This window comes from Chiloscyllium plagiosum, unplaced genomic scaffold, assembly GCF_037043375.1.
Source record: "Chiloscyllium plagiosum isolate Xiang-an unplaced genomic scaffold, Cpla_swu_hap1 HiC_scaffold_27, whole genome shotgun sequence".
NCBI classification, from domain to species: Eukaryota; Metazoa; Chordata; class Chondrichthyes; order Orectolobiformes; family Hemiscylliidae; genus Chiloscyllium; species Chiloscyllium plagiosum.
This window is the reverse complement of record NW_028270165.1, coordinates 84,960,252-84,980,606: the sequence shown is the minus strand read 5'-3', so window position 1 is coordinate 84,980,606 and position 20,355 is coordinate 84,960,252. Positions and strand designations below refer to the sequence as shown.

At 46.8% G+C, this 20,355-nt stretch overlaps 1 protein-coding gene and 1 long non-coding RNA gene across 4 annotated transcripts in view; one reads left to right on the top strand and one right to left on the bottom strand.

The window, feature by feature from the left end:
* LOC148144815 (uncharacterized) overlaps positions 1-14,328 on the top strand; it is a 31,723-nt gene extending 17,395 nt beyond the window's left edge. The window contains exon 3 of one of the 3 annotated variants that reach the window (XR_015751637.1): positions 10,555-14,328. This is a non-coding gene — a long non-coding RNA (uncharacterized LOC148144815). Of the gene's footprint in view, positions 1-733; positions 1,152-6,315; positions 6,595-10,554 lie in introns of those variants that run through there. The other 2 variants (XR_015751639.1, XR_015751638.1) reach the window with 2 other exon arrangements.
* The window catches only part of LOC148144814 (uncharacterized), a 104,745-nt gene extending 84,945 nt beyond the window's left edge, over positions 1-19,800 (bottom strand). The window contains exons 1-2 of the mRNA XM_087975060.1: positions 19,711-19,800; positions 16,386-18,271 (exon numbers count right to left, since the gene is read on the bottom strand). Of these exons, the coding sequence (XP_087831186.1) occupies positions 16,386-17,887 (1,502 nt within the window). The 5' untranslated portion in view covers positions 17,888-18,271; positions 19,711-19,800. The remainder of the gene's footprint in view (positions 1-16,385; positions 18,272-19,710) is intronic.
* Positions 19,801-20,355: the final 555 nt, after the last annotated feature.

The following is a 20,355-nucleotide window of genomic DNA, read 5'->3' as shown; positions in this document are numbered from 1 at the left end:
CATAGACCGAAGGGTATGTTTCTGTGCTCTGTGACGCTATTTCTAGATAGTTGGAACCAACTTCACAAGACTAGGACTAGGCCATTCACCCCTTACAGTCAAGATCAGAGTGGTGTTGGAAATCACAGCAGGTCAGGCAGCATCCAAGGAGCAGAAAATCGATGTTTCAGGCAAAAGCCTCGAATGCTGCTTGACCGGCTGTGCTTTTCCAGCACCACTCTAATCTTGACTCTAATCTCCTGCGTCTGCAGTGCTCATTTTCGCCCATTCACCCCTTCCAGCCTGTCCTGAGCGGTGGCCTGACTGCGTTTATTTCAGTGAAAGAATCAGACAGATTTCAGCAGCTCTTTTAAAAAACTTGAACACGCTTTCTGGCTTTAACGATGTTTCTGAAGATATCATTTTAGGTTTAGGGTATAGGTTTGATATCCAGACGTTTCATCACCTGGCTAGGTAACATCTTCAGTGGCGACGCCAAGTGAAGCGAAGCTGTTGTCTCCTGCTTTCTATTTATTTCTTTCTCCTGGATGGGGTTCCTGGGGTTTGTGGTGATGTCATTTCCTGTTCGTTTTCTGAGAGGCTGATAGATGGTATCTCAGTCTATGTGTTTGTTTATGGCGTTGAGGTTGGAGTGCCAGGCCTCTAGGAATTCTCTGGCAAGTCTTTGCTTAGCCTGCCCCAGGATAGATGTGTTGTCCCAGTCGAAATGATGTTTTTTTTCATCCATGTGTAGGGCTACGAGGCCTGGCACTCCAAGCACAACACCATAAACAAACACACAGATCTACATGCCATCTATCAACCCCTCAGAAAACGAACAGGAAATGACATCACCACATACCCCAGGAACCCCATCCAGGAGAAAGATATAAATAGAAAGCAGGAGACACAGCTTCGCTTCACTTGGAGGTCGCCACTGATGATGTTACCTCGCCAGGTGATGAAATGTCTGGATATCAAACCTACAGCCCAGCGAGCAAACCTACACCCTAAACCTCAACCTGAGCTACAAACCTTGCAAAAATTATTTTAGGTATTCTCAATTTTGAAGATCAGCCATTTATCACCCCTCCCAACTCCCAGGTAGAGTCATTACTATCCATTATCTCTCTCTCTCTCTCTCTCTCTGTTCTTTGAAGGGCTTGATACAGCGGTCAAAGATGGTTCGAGGCTTGAGAAAGGACGGGTGTGGTGGGGGCTGGGGAGAATAGTGACCAAAAGGATGGGGGACAGAGAGAGAGAGAAAATGGCGGTCAGAGGGTGGGGGTAGAGAGAGAGAATGAGTGGGGTTGATAGAGAGATTGAGTGGGGAAGAGAGAGTGGGCGTGGCGGAGAGGTGGGGAAGGGCAGGGTGTTACTAGGCACACAGATACACAAGATGGCTACTGAGCCATCAGTTGGCCAACTTGACACACAAGATGGCCGCTGGATCACAATATGGAGAGAAACAGCAGAGCAGATACAGACACTGCCTGGGGCCACCAGAATGCCAGCACAATCGACTCACAACCCAGGTGATTAGTTTAAGGCGGGTGGGGGAGAGAATACACATGAGTAATGAACACTGCCCGCTGAAGTGTCTGGGTCCAGCCAACACCTCTTATAGAAGTGTCAGCGGAGCAGGTAAGGGCTATTTGGCAGGGGCTGCTTGAAGGCTCGGTGACGTTTGTTTAACGGTTTAAATTTGAAAGTTTTTTTTTTAAAAAGCGCGAAGCGGATCTGGAAGTTGGTGTAGCGTAAGCTTACCTGGGTAGGTTTCTTTCCCTATAAAAGCATGCAGGAGAGGAACCCGAGGCACTACAGAGGTGCCTAACCTATTAATAAGAACCATTGTGGTAAGTAGGTAAGTGCTGCATTTTGCTTGTTCTGTTCTTGGACCTAGTTTGTTTTTAAAAGGTTACTTTTAGAGGGATGGCAGTGAAGGCAGTGCAATGTTCCTCTTGCAACATGTTTGAGGTGAGGGATGCCATGGTCGTCCCTGCTGATTACTCTTGCAGGAAGTACACCCATCTCCAGCTCCTCCAAGACCATGTTAGGGAACTGGAGCTGGAGTTGGATGAACTTCGGATCATTCGGGAGGCAGAGGGGGTCATAGATCGGAGCTTTAGGGAAGTAGTAACTCCAAAGATTGCAAACAGATGGGTGACAGTGAGGGGGACTGGGAAGAAGCAGCCAGTGCAGGGACCCCTGCGGCCGTTACCCTCAAGAACAAGTATACCATTTTGGATACTTGTGGGGGGGATGACTTACCAGGGTGGGGTTCAGGCCTCTGGCATGGAGCCTGTCCCCGTTGCTCAGAAGGGAAGGGTGGAGAAGAGCAGAGCAATAGTTCGGGGCACAGATAGGCGGTTCTGTGGGGGCGAGAGAGACTCACGTTTGGTATGTTGCCTCCCAGGTGCAAGGGTACGTGACGTCTCTGATCGTGTTTTCCGGATCCTTAATGGGGAGGGGGAGCAGCCTGAAGTCGTGGTCCACATTGGCACAAACGACATAGGTAGGAAGAGGGTTGAGGATGTTAGGCAGGCTTTCAGGGAGCTCGGTTGGAAGCTCAGAGTTAGAACAAACAGAGTTGTTGTCTCTGGTTTGTTACCCGTGCCACGTGATAGAGAGTCGAGGAATAAGGAGAGAGAACAGTTAAATGCGTGGCTACAGGGATGGTGCAGGAGGGAGGGATTCCGGTATCTGGATAACTGGGGTTCTTTCTGGGGAAGGTGGGACCTCTATAAACAGGATGGTCTACACCTGAACCTGAGGGGCACCAGTATCCTTGGGGGAAGGTTTGCTAGTGCTCTTCAGGGGGGTTTAAACTAATTCTACAGGGGCATGGGAACCTAGACTGTAGCTTTAGGGTGCAGGACCTGGAGTGTAGGGAGGTTAGGAACATGGCATCAATCTCAAAGGAGGGTGCCTGTAAACAGGAAAGTGGCTTGAAGTGTGTATACTTCAATGCAAGAAGTATATGAAATAAGGTAGGTGAACTTGCAGCATGGATTGGTACCTGGGATTTCGATGTTGTGGCTATTACGGAGACATGGGTAGAACAGGGACAGGATTGGCTGTTGCAGGTTCCAGGGTTTAAATGTTTTAGTAGGGTCAGAGGTGGGGTAAAAGAGGGGGAGGTGTGGCATTGCTTGTCAAAGATAGTATTACAGCGGTGGAAAGGACGATGGATGAAGACTCGCCATCTGAGGTAGTTTGGGCTGAGGTTAGGAATAGGAAAGGTGAGGTCACCCTGTTAGGAGTTTTCTACAGGCCCCCTAATAGTCCTAGAGACGTAGAAGAAAGGATTGATTCAGGAGAAGAGTGAAAGTAATAGGGTGGTTGTTATGGGGGACTTTAACTTTCCAGATATTGACTGGGAAAGCTATAGCTCGAGTTCGTTAGATGGGTCGGTGTTTGTCCAATGTGTGCAGGAGGGTTTCCTGACACAATATGTAGACAGGCCAACAAGAGGTGAGGCCATACTGGATTTGGTTCTGGGTAATGAACCAGGCCAGGTGTTAGAATTGGAGGTAGGTGAGCACTTTGGGGACAGTGACCACAATTCGGTGACTTTTACTCTAGTGATGGAGAGGGATAAGTGTGCACTGCAGGGCAAGAGTTATAGCTGAGGGCAGAGAAATTATGATATGGTGAGGCACGACTTAGGATGCGTGGCTTGGAAAAGTAGGCTTCAAGGGAAGGGCGCAATTGATATGTGGAGCTTGTTCAAGGAGCAACTATTGAGTGTTCTTGATAAGTATGTACCTGTCAGGCAGAGAGGAAAGGGTCGTGTGAGGGAACCGTGGTTTAATAAGGAATTGGAATCCCTTGTTAAAGGGAAGAGGGCGGCCTATGTAAAGATGAGGTGTGAAGGTTCAATTGGGGCGATTGATAGTTATAAGGTAGCCAGGAAGGATCTGAAGAGAGAGCTAAAAGCAGCAAGGAGGGGACATGAAAAGTTCTTAGTTGGTAGGATTAGGGAAAACCCAAAGGCTTTCTATAGGTATGTCAGGAATAAAAGAATGACTAGAGTAGGAATAGGTCCAGTCAAGGATAGTAGTGGGAAGTTGCGTGTGGAGGCTGAAGAGATTGGGGAAGACACTGAATGAATACTTTTCGTCAGTATTCACTCAGGAACAGGATATTATTGCCGATGTGAATACTGAGTCACAATTTATTAGCATGGATGGCTTTGAGGTATGTAGGAAAGAGGTGTTGGAAATCCTGGAAAGGGTGAAAATAGATAAGTCCCCTGGGCCTGATGGCATTTATCCTAGGATTCTCTGGGAAGCAAGGGAGGAGATTGCAGAGCCGTTGGCCTTGATTTTTATGTCCTCAGTGTCTACAGGAATAGTGCCAGAAGACTGGAGGATCGCAAATGTGGTTCCCTTGTTCAAGAAGGGGAGTAGGGATAACCCTAGTAACTATAGGCCGGCGAGTCTCACTTCTGTTGTGGGCAAAAGTCTTAGAGAGAATTGTAAGGGATAGGATTTATGAACATCTGGATAGGAATAACGTGATCAAGGATAGTCAGCATGGTTTTGTGAAGGGTAGGTCGTGCCTCACAAACCTTATTGAATTCTTTGAGAAGGTGAATAAGGAGGTGGACGAGGCTAAAGCGGTAGATGTGGTGTATATGGATTTTAGTAAGGCGTTTGATAAGGTTCCCCATGCTAGGCTACTGCAAAAAATACGGAGGTATGGCATTGAGGGTGAGTTGGAGGTTTGGATTAGGAAGTGGCTGGCTGGAAGAAGACAGAGGGTAGTAGTTGATGGAAAAGGTTCATCTTGGAGTGCAGTTACTAGCGGTGTTCCGCAAGGATCTGTTTTGGGACCATTGCTGTTTGTCATTTTTATAAATGACCTGGAGGAGGGGCTAGAAGGTTGGGTGAGCAAGTTTGCGAATGATACGAAAGTCGGTGGAGTTGTTGACAGTGAGGAAGGATGTGGCAGGTTACAGCGGGATATCGATAAGCTGCAGAGCTGGGAAGAAAAGTGGCAAATGGAGTTCAATGTCGGTAAGTGTGAAGTGATTCACTTTGGTAAGAGTAACAAGAAGATGGGGTACTGGGCTAATGGTTGGATACTTGGTAGTGTGGATGAGCAGAGGGATCTTGGTGTCCATGTACACAGATCTCTGAAAGTTGCCATCCAGGTAAATAGTGCTGTGAAGAAGGCATATGGCGTACTGGCTTTTATTGGTAGAGGAATTGAGTTCCGGAGTCCTGAGGTCATGTTGCAGATGTATAAGACTCTGGTGCGGCCGCATCTGGAGTATTGTGTGCAGTTTTGGTCGCCATACTATAGGAAGGATGTGGAGGCACTGGAACGGGTGCAAAGGAGGTTTACCAGGATGTTGCCTGGTATGGTAGGAAGTTCGTATGAGGAAAGGCTGAGGCACTTGGGGCTGTTTTCATTGGAGAAAAGAAGGTTTAGGAGTGACTTGATAGAGGTGTACAAGATAATTAGGGGTTTAGATAGGGTTGACCATGAGAACCTTTTTCCACGTATAGAGTCAGCTGTTACGAGGGGGCATGGTTTTAAATTAAGGGGTGGTAGGTATAGGACAGATGTTAGGGGTAGACTCTTTACTCAGCGAGTCGTGAGTTCATGGAATGCCCTGCCAGTAGCAGTGGTGGACTCTCCCTCTTTATGGGCATTTAAACAGGCATTGGATAGGCATATGGAGGATAATGGGCTAGTGTAGGTTAGGTGGGCTTGGATCGGCGCAACATCGAGGGCCAAAGGGCCTATACTGCGCTGTATTTTTCTATGTTCAATGTCTTTGGGATGGATCCAAAACTTACTTCGTTAATGATTGAAAATACTTTGACCTCTGGAACTGTCTGCCAGAGAGTGTGTTGGAGTCAGATTCAATTATGGATCATTAAACTGAAAAGGAAAGCAAGCTACTGTAGTGGATGTCAGAATATGAGTTTCCTGATTGGGACTGTTCACTTGCTCCTTTTACCATTTCAGGTTGCTAACTTTTCGTTAGCATCCTGCATATGTTGGGAATTTTTCTCCTTTCTAGTATCTCAGTGACAAATCTAGTTTATGAATTGTTCCTATGATATCTCATGAGCGGGTTTATGATATTCACAGTGTTGTGGGTCACTGTGTGTCCAAGTGAGGAAAAACAAACTGTTCATCTTAAATATTTGATTTTAAACAATGGAAATAAAATTAATGTTTGGTAAACACAACTTGCTGTGTAGTAAGATCATCAGAAATAGGAATGGGAGTAAGTAATTGACCGTTGAGATGCTCTGTCTTTCATTTATCTAAATTCTCTTTCCTGCACTTGTTTTTTCATGACTTCATCTGCTGAAGTGACTACACTCCAAAAGCTTGTGATTTCAACATAAGAGCATAAGAACTAGGAGCAAGAGTCAGCCTTCCGGCCCTTCGAGTCTGCTCCACCACTCAATAAGATCATGACTAATCTTTTCGTGGACTATGCTGCACTTACCTGCGTTTTCACCATATCCCTTAATTATTTTATTTTTCAAAAACGTATCTACTGCTTCTAGTGATTGCTGAAGTAATGTCAAATACTTCCCTGGGCAAGGAATTCCATAGATTAACAACCCTCTGGGTGAAGAAGTTTCTTCTCAGTTCAGTTTTAAACCTGCTTCCTCTAATCTTGAGGCCATGCGCTTTTATCCTAGTCTCACCTACCAATGCAACATCCTACTTTTATTTCTTTCATAATGTAATATATTTCTGTAAGATCCCCTCCAAACAAACCTGCTGGACTATAACCTGGTGTCATGTGACTTATGACTAAAAAATTTGTTATTACGCATCCTCATAGCAGTGGGATTTCAGGGCTCGAAGATAGGGACACTACCACTGCGCCTTAAAAAAAACCTCTGCAGCAAATAGGCCTTCTTCTATTGAATGAATGGGGAGAGGTTTCTTCTCAACATGGGATACAAATATTATACCCTCAGAGCCCTTTATACTAAATTGAGCCCTCTTCAGTTGAATGAATGGATGTGGAGGTACCACAGTTGAATTGGTTGATAACGTTAAAAATCACATCTTCCCCCTGAATATGTGACACTACCGCTATAGCCCCACAGCCCGTTGCAGTAAATTGGGTCATCTGCTGTTGAATGAATGAACGGGAATGAAAAGGGTGGATACACTGACGTGATTGTGAAATTCTCCACCAATCCCAAAGCTTGTGGTTGGTACCGACTAATCGGAGAGAGATATTGCAGAGGGTGGGACCAACACGATGCACAAAGCCAGCCGCCATTGGTCAGGTGGAGTAAGGTGCGCTCTGATTGGAGGGGACGCGAATGACGCGCGTCACTGAAGGAGGAGACGGAATGAAGAAGAAAAACAAAGATGGCGGCGCGAGGCTGCGGTTTTGTCATCGACTCAGCGGGCGGTTTCTGACGGAGGGAGGGGGGCAGACAGGCACCGTTTACCTCAGAAAATACCTTTAAAATACATTTCAAATTAAAGCCAGAACATTTCAAACAAAAGTTGTGAAGAAAAGGAGACAGTCCCCGGTGGGGTTTATTGTTTATTTGTGTATAATTCCCGGGGCCCGGGAAGGGGGAGGTGACGGTTACCGGGTGAACGAGAAAACAAATTAAAAATGTCAGTGGTGGAAGAGAGAGAGCCAGCGCCCGCGGCTTCTTCAGCGGCGGCCGGAGCCCAGGAGCTCAACAACCCCCCGGAGCTGGAGGAAGGTCCGAGCTCCAAGAAGCGGGGGGTCCGGCTGGAGGCTGGATTTGCTCAAGGCTTGTATCTATTAACTTATTTAAATGGTACCTACTGTATGGGGCTGTGGTTTACATTAAAACCGGAGGATCATGTCAGAGTGTTTGTTTATATTGAGCAGTTGTAGTTGGTAAAATACACTCCCTGGAGGAACACCTTCTATGATGTTGCATTTCTTACCTTCTGCTCTTCCCCCATTTGTTATCTCTCATCTTGATTTTACTTTTTTTTTTGGTCAAATTTAATTTCATATTAATGAGACTTGGTGTTCACTGTGTGTTATTAACTGGTTTGTTGAATTACTGTAAGAAAAAAAATTAATGGTGTCATGTCATTTCTGATGTCAGAGTTTGACATTGAATGTGCAGATGTGAATACCAATAAGTTGTGAAAATAAATCAAGAACTTGTGGTTCTAACAAAAAAAGCAGTTCACTGATATTAATGGCATTGTCTCATTTGAGGATGATGATTTGAGTCTGACCAACAAACCGTTTCATGTAGTCACCCAATTTAATTAAAATTTTCTTTAACTTAATTAAAGAAAATAACCCTGGCAGGCTAAAATTTGTACAATTTGTTTATAAGATTTATTTATATGTCCCTTGCTCTCGATGTGGTCTCTGCCACAGTGGGGAGACTGGACGCCAACTTGCAGAACATTTCAGGGAACAGCTCTGGGACGCCAAATCGAAACGACCCCACCACCTTGTGGCTGAACGCTTTAACTCCCCCTCCCAATCCGTCAAGGACACGCAAGTACTCTGGTACCTTCCTCTCCAAGCTCTAGCTACCTGACGCTTGTAGGAAGAACATCTTGTCTTCTGCCTTGGGACCCACCAACTACATAGGATCAATGTAGATTTCACCAGTTTCCTTATTTCCCCTCCCCTCCCCCCACACCACACACCTTGTCCCAGATCCAGAGTTGAAAAATGTGGTGCTGGAAAAATGCCTCGAGGCCATGCCTCTAGGAATTCCCTGGCTGTTCTCTGGCATGGCACTCATCCACAGATTCTATCAACAAACACATTGACCTGGACCCAATATACCGGCCACTGCAGCAGACAGTTGGAACTGACAACCGGAAGCGGCAGAGACAAACCACTATAAATGCTGGAGGAAACATCACAGAAGCGCTTCACAAGAGGCTCCCAAGCACTGAGGATATCACCTAGACAGGAGATGAAACGTCTGCAACAAAAATTCCCAGCTCGGCGAACAGAACCACAACAATGAGCACCCGAGCTACAAATCTTCTCTCAAACTTTGAATTGAGCATAGGAGTTGGGACATCCTGTTGCAACTGTCACACGAGCCACACAACACAAGGCGTGGTCCTTCTCTGACTTACCATCCCTTGCAATATCCGGGGGAAGACACCCCTTTAATTGTAACATTCAGGAAATATGCCTTATTTCAACAAAAATGTGCTGTGCTCACAGATGTTTGGACAGAGAAAGGGAGTTGCAGTCTGGAGTGAAGCTCAACCTTCATTCAGAAAGAGAGGAGCAGCAGTAGCTTCAGAAGCTCACCGTCCAACTTGCGCATTCAGCCAATAGGGGGGCTCTTCTGGGCAAAATCTGGGAATGAAGCAATGTCTCCCCCTTTCCATTCCTTATCCTGGGAGGGAGAGAGAAAGGGGGAAGCACTGTTCACTTGCAACAACGGGAGGCAGTATGAATACAAGCAGGGAGCAGACTCTGCAAAAGTCAGTTTCAGTCGGCTTCTTCTGAAATATTGTGTGCAATCCTGGTCTCCCTCCTGTAGGCAGGATGTTGTGAAACTTGAAAGGATTCAGAGAAGAGTCACAAGGCTGTTGCCAGGGTAGGAGGGTTTGAACCACAAGGAGAGGCTGAATAAGATGGGGCTGTTTTCCCTCGAGCATCGCAGGCTGAGTGTGTGTTTTTAAAGAGGTTTATAAAAACTTGAGTGTGGATGGGGTGAATAGACAAGGTCTTTTCCCTGGGATAGGGGGAGTGCGGAACTAGAGGGCATAGGTTTAGGGCGAGAGGGGGAAAATTTAAAAGGAACCTTGCAGTCAACCTTTTTTTTGCAGAGGGTGAAGCGTGTATGGAATGAGCTGCGGAGGAAGTGGTGGAGGCATCTGGATGGTTATAAGCAAAGGAAGGGTTCAGAGGGATATGGACCAAGTGATGGCAAATGGAACTAGACTAATTTTGGATATCCGGTCGGCATGGACAAGTTAGATTGAAGGATCTGTTTCTGTGCTTTATGTCTCTGACTGTATGACTGGTGAAAAGCGTTGGCATTCGTCGAAACATTTATGCAACAGAAAATTATAAGAGGGTAAAGATAAGCCTCACGTCATTGATCCATGAATCCCGGTGTAGTATGGATGTATTTCCAGTAATAGAGTCAGTATGGCATGGAAGGAGTCCAAAACGACGGCTTCTTTTACAAAAAGTCACACTTAAAACTTAAATCTGAGTCTTCTGGAAATGTAAGACAACCATGCGTTAATATAAGACAGATAAGTCTGGGGTATATGTTCCATATTTAATGGAATGTTTATGGCTCTAAAAGCCTGATTTGCAGTGGTTTCTGGGCTCATAATATTGCACTGCAGCATATTGTATATCTTCAGTAAGAACGTCAATACCACATGATAGATGTCCATTCAGCAATTTGAGTGAACTCTTCCTGGAGTATGCAATCCACCACATTACCCTGCTGTATACATTTACGTATAGATCAGCACAAAGATCTTGGGTATTAAGAGAGGAAAGAATGATCCACAGAAACTAGAAATGTGTGTTCTGATTTTCTATTGTGGACTGACAGCGATGACCTTCGCAATCTCTTTCCACAGGAATATTACAAGAGAAGAATTTGGAGGCAGAAATCTCAGACCAAACATCACATCGAAGTCTGACAATCGCTTGATTCACCAGGACTTGGATATAGATGGCCTTGAAAACAAAGGGGAGAAGGTCTGTCTGCTTTGTTAGGTTTTAAATATCAGTGTGACTGGAAACTCACAGAGTCTTACATACCCACACACCAGAGTAGTGACTGGAACATGTTTTACAGAGTTCTCCAATTATCAGAGGGTTCACCAGTAACACCACACCTATGCTGTAAGTGTGAGCGAGTTTCAACTGATTGTTGAACCTGGAGAAATACGAGGACACCTGCACCATGGAGAAATCATGAAAATGCAGGGAGTGTAGGAACGGTTTCCCTTCCCCGCCTGCCCGATATTCATCAGCATTTATATACCGGGCAGCGGCCATTCACCTGCATTCAGAACAGGAAAGGCTTCACTCAGTCGCATCACCTCCTCGTCCACATTGGGGAGAAACTGCTCATCTGCCCTGTATGCTGAAGCAGATGAAGGACATTTTTTTTTTATCCTGGATGGAGCATACTGCAGGTATACCTGAAATAGATACATTTGTCTCTATCCCATTGAGTCTCCAGCACAGGGCCAGTCTGGGCTGCTCAATTGGTGTCTCAGTGTTTATTATTCTGCACCTGAGCCTACATCCACCCCTCTTCATTGCTCCCCCATCTCCCCTCCATCAGCATAAAGATATCCCCCACTTTTCGAAAGTTCACTTTACACTACTTCACTTTAACAAAAGACCTACATTAATACCTGTTCTCACAAACCGAAAGAAATCTGAAGAGGATTGTCGCTTTTACAAAGAAAGGCATAATATAAATTAATTCATGGTAATTGCTTCTTCGCTTTAGGCCATTTCGGCTTATGAAAGGAACACTCTACTTTCAAATAGTGGGGGAAAGCTGTATCAATACAATACAGCACAGTCACAGGCCCTTCTCACTTGCTTTAGGCACACAGACCCCCTCAAGCCTGTGCTATTTCTTAATTCTTACTTAGACCTGCTATTTATTGCCCATGTGTGGCTTCTGTTCCTCTATTCACCTCCCCTTCATGCGTCTATCAAGATACACCTTAAACGTTGTTAAGGTGCCTGCTTCCACTACCTCCACTGGCAGTGCGTTCCAGAAACCCACCACCCCTCTGTGTAAATTCCCCACCCCCACCACTTTCCCCCCAAACAGTCCTTGAACCTCTTTTAGTTGACCTTTCTACTTTGGAGGGAAAAAAACGCCTCTGACTATCATAGAATCCCTCCAGCATGGAAACAAACCATTTAGCCCAACAAGTCAACACTGGCCCTCGAAAGATTAACACATCGAGACTCGTTTTCTTACCCCCATTATCTACATTTAGACTAATGCACCGAACTTACACATCCCTGAACATTGGGCAATTTACACTCAGACAATCCAACTTATCCTGCCTCTCCCTGGACGCTATGGGTAATTTAGCATCGCTAATCCACCCTAACCTATACAAGTTTGGATTGTAGGAGGAAGCCCGAGCACCCGGAGGAAGCCCACACAGACACGGGAGGTGGGTTGCAGGGACAATGTGCCAACTCCACACAGATAGTTGCCTGAGACTAAAATCGAACGCAGGTCTCTGGCACTGTGAGGCGTCAGTGCGAACCACTGAGCTATCCTGCCACCCCTGTCCAGCCAATCTGTGTATCTCAGCATTTTGTCGAGGTCTCCTCTCAGCCTCTGTTTTTCCAAAGAAAACAATCCAGGTTTATGCCTCCTCTGCTCATAACGAGAGCCCTCCAGACTAGGCACTTTCCTGGTGAACCTTGCCTGTACCCTCTACCAGAGCACCCACATCCTTCCAGTAGCACCGTGACCAGAACTGCACACAATATTCCGAATGTGGCCAGAATAAACAGCTGTAACGTAACTCTTACACTCAAGGAAGCGTGCTGTGTGCCTTCTTGATCACCGTGCCCACCTGCATTACCACTTCCACAGATCTATATGCCCAGATCCCTCTGTATGCCAGTGCTCCTATGTGTTCTGCCATTTATCATACAATTCTTATATTTCCTTTGTCTCTATCGAGCTTCGCCTTGACTGTCTTTCTCTCTTCATCTCTTTTTTTCCCCCCTCCTCACCCTTCCACACATCAGCATATCATAAGACCATAGGAGTAGAAATTAGGCCATTCAGCCCATTGAGTCAGCTTCGCCATTCAATCATGGCTGATACGTTTCTCAACCCCATTCTCCCTGTAACCCTTGAATCCCTTGATACTCAAGAACCTATCTATCTCAGTCTTAAATATATTCAGTAACTTGGCCTCTGTAGCCTTCTGTGGCGGTGAATTCCATAGACTCACTACACTCTGGCTTAAGAAGTTTCTCTTCCCTCTGTTCTAAAGGGTCTTCCCTTGACGTGAAGGCTGAGCCCTCAGGTTCTCATCTCTCCTCCGAATGGAAACATCTTCCCAACATCCACGCCGTTCATTATTCTGTAGGTTTCAATTAGATCCCCTCTCATCCTTCTGAACTACATGATGTATAAACCTAGAATCCTCTAATGTTCTTCATATGTAAAATTTTTCATTCCTGGATCATTCTTGTGAACCTCCTCTGAACATGTTCCAGGGCCAGTACATCCTTCCTGAGATATGGGGACCAAATCTACATACAGTACTCCAATTGTGGCCTGACCGGAGCCTTACAGAGCCTCAGAAATACATCCCTGCTTTTGTATTCAAGTCTGATCAAAATAAATGCCTTCATTGGATTTGCCTCCCCAACTACTGACTCAACCTGCAAGTTTACCTTGAGAGAATCCTGGAGTAGAACTCCATAGTCTCTTTGCACATCAGATTTCTGAATTTTCTCCCCATAATTCTTCTGTTCCAGAGAAGCATCAGAGATTTCCAGACACCTCGATTGTTTTCAGGGATACCAAAGGATACTGGGAATTGCCAGTATCTCAGGAGGAGGCAGAGGGGAATGTGGTGTGGTCCTGTAAACTGCAGAACTTTCCAAATTCCCTGAGTCCGCAGGAATTCTTTCTGGACAAAGAAACAAAAGGTCCACTGAGAAACTGCTACATCAGAAGACCTCAGAGGCAGAAATTAGGCCATTCAGCCCATTGAATGGTGGAGCAGACTCAATCATTCTTAAGTATCAAGGGTTACGGGGAGAATTGGGTTGAGAAACGTATCAGCCATGATTAAATAGTGGAGCAGACTCAATGGGCTGAATGGCCTAATTTCTGCTAGTTAACCATCCCTGGGAAGAAGGACGCAAAATAACAAGCTGTTTCCTGGGACAGATGAGCTAAGTGTTTAATAAGCTCATGACAAAAGGACAATTAAGTTTGTCTGTGGAAGGAAGGCCCTGACGTAAAGGGGTTTTTTGCAGGAAACGCTGTATCAAACAAACCACTAACCCTCGAGGATAAGAAGGTAAGCTACAGACCGGAGATCTCCAGAAGTGTGGAGATGTGGTGTTAGAATCTAAAGAAGCATCACATCACAGATTTGAAAGCGAGGAATCTCCACCAGAATTCAACCTCAGAAAGATGCAGCAGCAGTACTTGGAAGAAGAATGCTGCACTGAATCCCTGGACACTTCCAGAGACAGATACTATTGGGGGAAACTCAGTTAAATTCTGTCATCAATTGGGTGATAGCCAAGTTGTGAGTGAGGTTGAACTTGGTTACTTGAGTTTTATGTTTGGTTGCTACATACAATAAAGTGTTAATCATTGTTTCAGCAGTTAATTGTGTGCAGTTTCTGAGTTCAGAGCCAAATTAAGACGATTCACCCACAACCACAGTGAGAGGCTGGGATTCATGTTGACTGCATTGCATTCAGCAGTACATCACGTCAATACTCTTATAAAGCGAAGGCTGACAGCACCACCTTTCTCAAACAGAAACACCCAGAGGACTGTGTCGCCCAATAATCTGTAAAATTAGCATTAAAAGTGGTGTAACCTGCTCTAGTGAGAAGAATAAATCCCCAATGCTTTAAAATCAACAATCAGCAATTTATTTATCCAACTCTCACGGTGAACAAATGAACAAAACTATTAACAAACTGGATACAGGCCAGGAGCAGATGGGTGGCACTAGTTTAGTTGGGGATCATGGACTGGTTGGTCTGAAGGGTCTGTTTCCAGGCAGCATGACTCCATAGCACGTAATGAATGGGGATCCATCCCAAAGATGATAAAGGTTTCAAGCACCATCTGTAGACTCCCTCCAGATAACTGAAGGCAGTGGGGCACTGTGAGGGTCAGTAGATCAGTCAGCCAGCCAGTTCTCTCCAGGAGACTTGTCTCTCAAGTAAGGAAGTGGTTTCCTGCCCCATCAGCCAGATTATCCAGTTGGATTAGGTCCTATATTTCCAACAAAATAGGTCAACGGGGCAGTGTCTATAACAAATATGTTATTAAACTTGGAAGAGTGCTGAAGACATATACAAGGATGTTACCAGGATTCAAGGGTCTGTGTAAAAGGGAGAGGTTGGACAAGCTAAGTTATTTTTATTTAGAGCAGTAGAGACTGAGAGAGGCCCTTACAGAAGTGAAGAGATCGTAGAGGGTGAATGCACTCAGACGTTTACCCTGGGGTTGGGGAAGTGAGGGCGAGAGGGCATCAGTTTAAGGTTAGAGGAAAAAGAATAAAAGGGAATGTGAGGGGCAATGTTTCTTTTTACGCAGACGGTGGTACACATATGGAATGAAATGCCAGCGGAAGTGGTTGAGGTGGGTCGATTAACAACATTTAAAAGGCATTTGGAGAAATACGTGGATAGGAAAGGTATGGAAGGAAATGGACCAAGTGCAGGGAAATGGGCTTAGTGTTGATGGACAGTTTGGTCGGTGTGGACCATGTTGGGCCGACGGGCCTGTCTCCTGCTGTAGGACTCTATGATTCGCATCTCTTTATAGGTACGACAGTTTTGAGTTTCCAAATGAACATCTCACAATCAGGCCGAATAAAATCCAATCTCATTTGTCAACTCTGATGCGGAGGTGCTGGTGTTGAATTGGGGTGGACAAAGTCAGAAGTCACATGGCACCAGATGAAATGATGAAGGAGCAGCACTCATGAAAGAGCAATGCTCCTAAAGCTTGTGATTTAAAATAAACTTGTTGCACTGTAACATGGTGTCATGTGACTTCCGACTTCTTCAACTCTGGGTTTGTCTCAAACTTGACGGGGTACTTTGTCCAACTCGGCATATTTTATCAATATTGCTTGAAGGAATTTTTTTTAAGATTAGATTCCCTACAGTATGGAAACAGGTCCTTTGGCCCAACAAGTCCACACTGGCCCTCCGCAGAGTAACCCAGCCAGACCCATTCCCCTATCCCTATTCCTCTACATTTACCCCAACTAATGCACCACACCTACACATCCCTGAACACTATGGGACAATTTAGATGGGCCAATCCATCCTAACCTGCACACCTTTAGACTAGGGGAAGGAACCAGAGCACTCAGAGGAAACCCATACAGACGTGGGGGAGGAGGGGGCATCGTGAAAGCTACACACAGACTGTCATCCCGAGGGTGGAATTGAACCCAGGTCAGCATCGTGAGGCAGTGGTACTAACCACTGAGTCACCATGCCACCCCTGAGCCACGTAGGTGGGCTTGTGTGGGTGGGGGGGAGGTAAGTCCAGCACAAAACAAAAAAAGCTCACTGCACCCACTGTCAGAATGGGCAGGAGGTTCAGCCCTGGGGGTGACCCATTGCAGTGTCACTGGTGGAATCTGATTGTTGGATGCACTGGTGCCCCCGCTGGTGCCTCCGCAAGTTGCAGGACGATGTGAACTTCCGCCCGCAGTCAGGGCAGGCAAACGGCCTCTCCCCGGTGTGGACCCATTGGTGGGCCAGCAGTTTGGAGGAGCAGGTGAACCCCTTCCCACACTCGGGGCAGCTGAATGGCCTTTCCCTGGTGTGGACCCGCTGGTGGGACAACAGGTCAGAGGAATTGCTGAAGGCCTTAGCACACTCAGAGCAGGCGAAAGGCCTCTCCCCCATGTGGATTTGCCGGTGTCTCAGCAGGTTGAAGGACTTGCTGAAGGCCTTCCTGCACTCTGGGCAGCTGAAGGGCCTCTCCCCCGTGTGGACCCGCTGATGGGCCAGCAGGTTGGAGGACTTACTAAAGGCCTTCCCACACTCTGTGCAGCTGAAGGGCCTCTCCCCCGTATGGACCTGCTGATGGGCCAGCAGGTTGGAGGACTTACTGAAGGACTTCCCACACTCTGGGCAGCTGAAGGGCCTCTCCCCCGTGTGGACCCGCTGATGGGCCAGCAGGTCGGACGATTTACTGAAGGCCTTCCCACACTCTGGGCAGCTGAAGGGCCTCTCCCCCGTGTGGATTCGCTGGTGACTCAGCAGGTCGGAGGAATTGCTGAAGGCCTTCCCGCACTCTAGGCAGCTGAAGGGCCTCTCCCCCGTGTGGACCCGCTGATGGGTCAGCACGTTGGAGGAATTGCTGAAGGCCTTCCCACACTCTGGGCAGCTGAAGGGCCTCTCCCCCGTGTGGACCCGCCGGTGCTTCAGCAGGTTGGAGTCGTCACTGAAGGCCTTCCCGCATTCGGGGCAGCTGAATGGCCTCTCCCCCGTGTGGACTCGCCGGTGCTTCAGCAGGTTGGAGGAATTGATGAAGGCCTTCTCACACTCTGGGCAGCTGAAGGGCCTCTCCCCCGTGTGGACCCGCTGATGAGCCAGCAGGTCGGAGGATTTAGTGAAGGCCTTCCCACACTCTGGGCAGCTGAAGGGTCTATCCCCCGTGTGGATTTGCTGGTGTCTCAGCAGGTCGGAGGAATTGCTGAAGGCCTTCCCGCACTCTGGGCAGCTGAAGGGCCTCTCCCCCGTGTGGACCCACTGATGGGCCAGCAGGTTGGAGGAATTGCTGAAGGCCTTCCCGCACTCTGGGCAGCTGAAGGGCCTCTCCCCCGTGTGGACCCGCCGGTGCCTCAGCAGTTTGGAGTCGTCGCTGAAGGCCTTCCCGCATTCGGGGCAGCTGAATGGCCTCTCCCCCGTGTGGACTCGCCAGTGCTTCAGCAGGTTGGAGGAATTGCTGAAGGCTTTCCCGCATTCGTGGCAACTGAAGAGCCTCTCACCAGTGTGTATATGCTGGTGAGCCAGGAAGACACAGGAGCTAGTAAAGCCCTTCTCCCGCTCGGGGCAGGAGAACGGCCTCTTCCCAGTGTGATTGCACTGATGAGCCGCCAGGACAGATGGGACACGGAAGCTCTTCCCGCAGTTTCCACAATTCCATGGTTTCTCAACAGGGCGTGTTTCCTCGGGTTTCTCCATGGCCGAAGCTTCAGCTGCACACACACGTGTACAACCCTGCCATGAATTCTTCTTTCCAGGCAGTAGAGTTGTTTCAGGCTCCACACTCAGTGCGCTGCAACAGTAGGGTCTTTCAACCAGTGCCCCCGTACTCAAACAGAAACCAAAAAGAAAGCTTTGCTCCTTCTCACAGAATCATAGTTGAAAATTGTTGCGGTCCTGATGGATTGAGTAACCGTCAGACATTGACGTGAAAGTGAGGACTGGAGACACTGGAGAGTCAGAGTCAAAAACTGCGTCACTGGAAAAGCGCAGCATGGCAAGCAGCATCAGAGAAGCAGGAGAATCAACATTTTGGACATAAGCCCTTTATCTGTTAACTTGAAACTTCTGTCTTCAGATAGTCTGTAAGAAAAGATTATAAAAGTCATCACTGCCAGTCCGGTTAAGAATATCAAGGCATTGACACTGACACCAGAGAGAAACTGTACATATAAATGTGGCAAATGTTAGTGGCTAGCCAGAGTGATAGAGATATGTAGCACCCTTCCAGATAACCTAACCTAATCTCGGCCGATTTGCCAGCATTTTTGCCCATATTGTGTAAACCCTTCCTAATCGTATACCCATCCAGATGCCACTGTACCAGCACCCACCACTTCCTCTGACAGCTCTTTCCTTAAACACGCCACTTTCTGCATGAAAGACTTATCCCTTAGGTTCCTTTGTTAAGTTCTTTTGCTTGAGCTTCTTACACTGCAATACGCCAACTTCTGTGAACAACCAAACTTTATTAAGTACAGTACAAGCTGGAGAAACTCTTAACACTCTTCACAATGCTGGTACACAACAGTACCAAAAAAACAAACCCCTTAAACAAAGTAAAACTGAAACAGAGGCTTACAATTGAAGTTAGAAGGGCAGAAGGAGACAGTGTTAGCAGCCTTTCTCTACATAGTCCACTGCTTAACTCACCCAAACGAGACTTCAGCTTTCAGGACTGACCACTCCCCTTTCATTGTACAGGTCACTTCTAAAACATAAAAGCTTTGGCCTCAAGTCTCATCTGTTCACATATAACCAAAAATGCCTCCCAATACCATTTTTCGTCTCTGTACTAAATGAGTCGCTTCGGAGCCCAGGTTTTTTTAACCACCCTTCTGAAAAAAAACAAGGACACAGCATCCTTGAGAAGAAGGACCAGCTTTTAGTAAAAGGACCAGCTTTGTGACAGAGGGATATAGGCCAAACACTGGCAGGTGGGATTAGATTAGTTTGAGAACATAGCATGGAGTAGTTGGACTGAAGGGATTGTTTCTGTGCTGTTTGACTCGGTAACTGTTCTGCAATGGTCTGAAAACCATTTTCTTGCCTTCCCCCATAAACATCCACTTCTTTGTTGTTCCAAATCAGATGAACTCAGCCTTGAATATATTCAATGATCCCATAACTGCAGGAAGACATCCCCACTTCTGGACTCAATTCCTCTTGCTAAGATAACACCTGCTTTGCTCATTGCTTGCTGCACCTATCTCACAACTGGCATTAACTGGTATGGAAGGACGCTGAGGCCCCTTTATACACATTCCTGATGAAGGGCTCGTGTCAGTAACGCTGACTCTCCTGCTCCTCGGATGCTGCCTCATCTGCTGTGCTTTTCGAGCACCACACTTTTTGACTCTGATCTCCAACATTTGCAGTCCTCACTTTCTCCACATCCCAATATGTCAACATTAAAACAATGCATCTCCTTTCTGCTTTCCCTCCCCACCCCCCACAGGGAATGCTATCACTTCACATCGTGGTACTGCATTTTCCATGAGTTTGCCAACTGAGACACAGACCTGGCCCAATTTTTCCAGAATCTGCCCCCTCCATAAATTGAGATTGAAGGCGAGAGAGAGAAACACAATCGGCTTGTCTCTGATTAGCAGGAGGACCACGCTCCTTCCGGTCCTCCAGGGCTTCCTATTGGCCCAACAAAAGAAGATCACGCGCAGATTCCGCGGACAACCAGGAGCACGCGCAGGTTTTGCTGACATTGGCGAACATGCGCAGTGTGTGTTGTCACCGAGGAGCATGCGCAAGATGCTCTGTGAAGTTGCTGGTGTGACTGACAGATTTTGTACCCAAATGACACTCGGAGACAAGAAAGGCTGGAGCGACATTTTATATTTATCCTGCGGCTCCACATTTTATTCCTTTTGCATTTTATTTGACTACTCATCTTTTCCTCAGGGTAGGGGACTCCCAAGCTGGAGGGTATAGGTTGAGGGTGAGATGGGAAAGATTTAAAAGGGACCTAAGGAGTAGAAAAAAAGTGTGAAAGTTAATTCCCCTCAAGTGCCCTCTCCAAACCTGCACATCTTTGGATTGTGGGAAGAAACCGGAGCACCAAAGGAATCCCATGCAGAGAAGGTGCAAACACTACTCAGACAGTTGCCCAAGACCGGGATCAAACCCGGGTGCCTAGCGCTATAAGGCAGCAG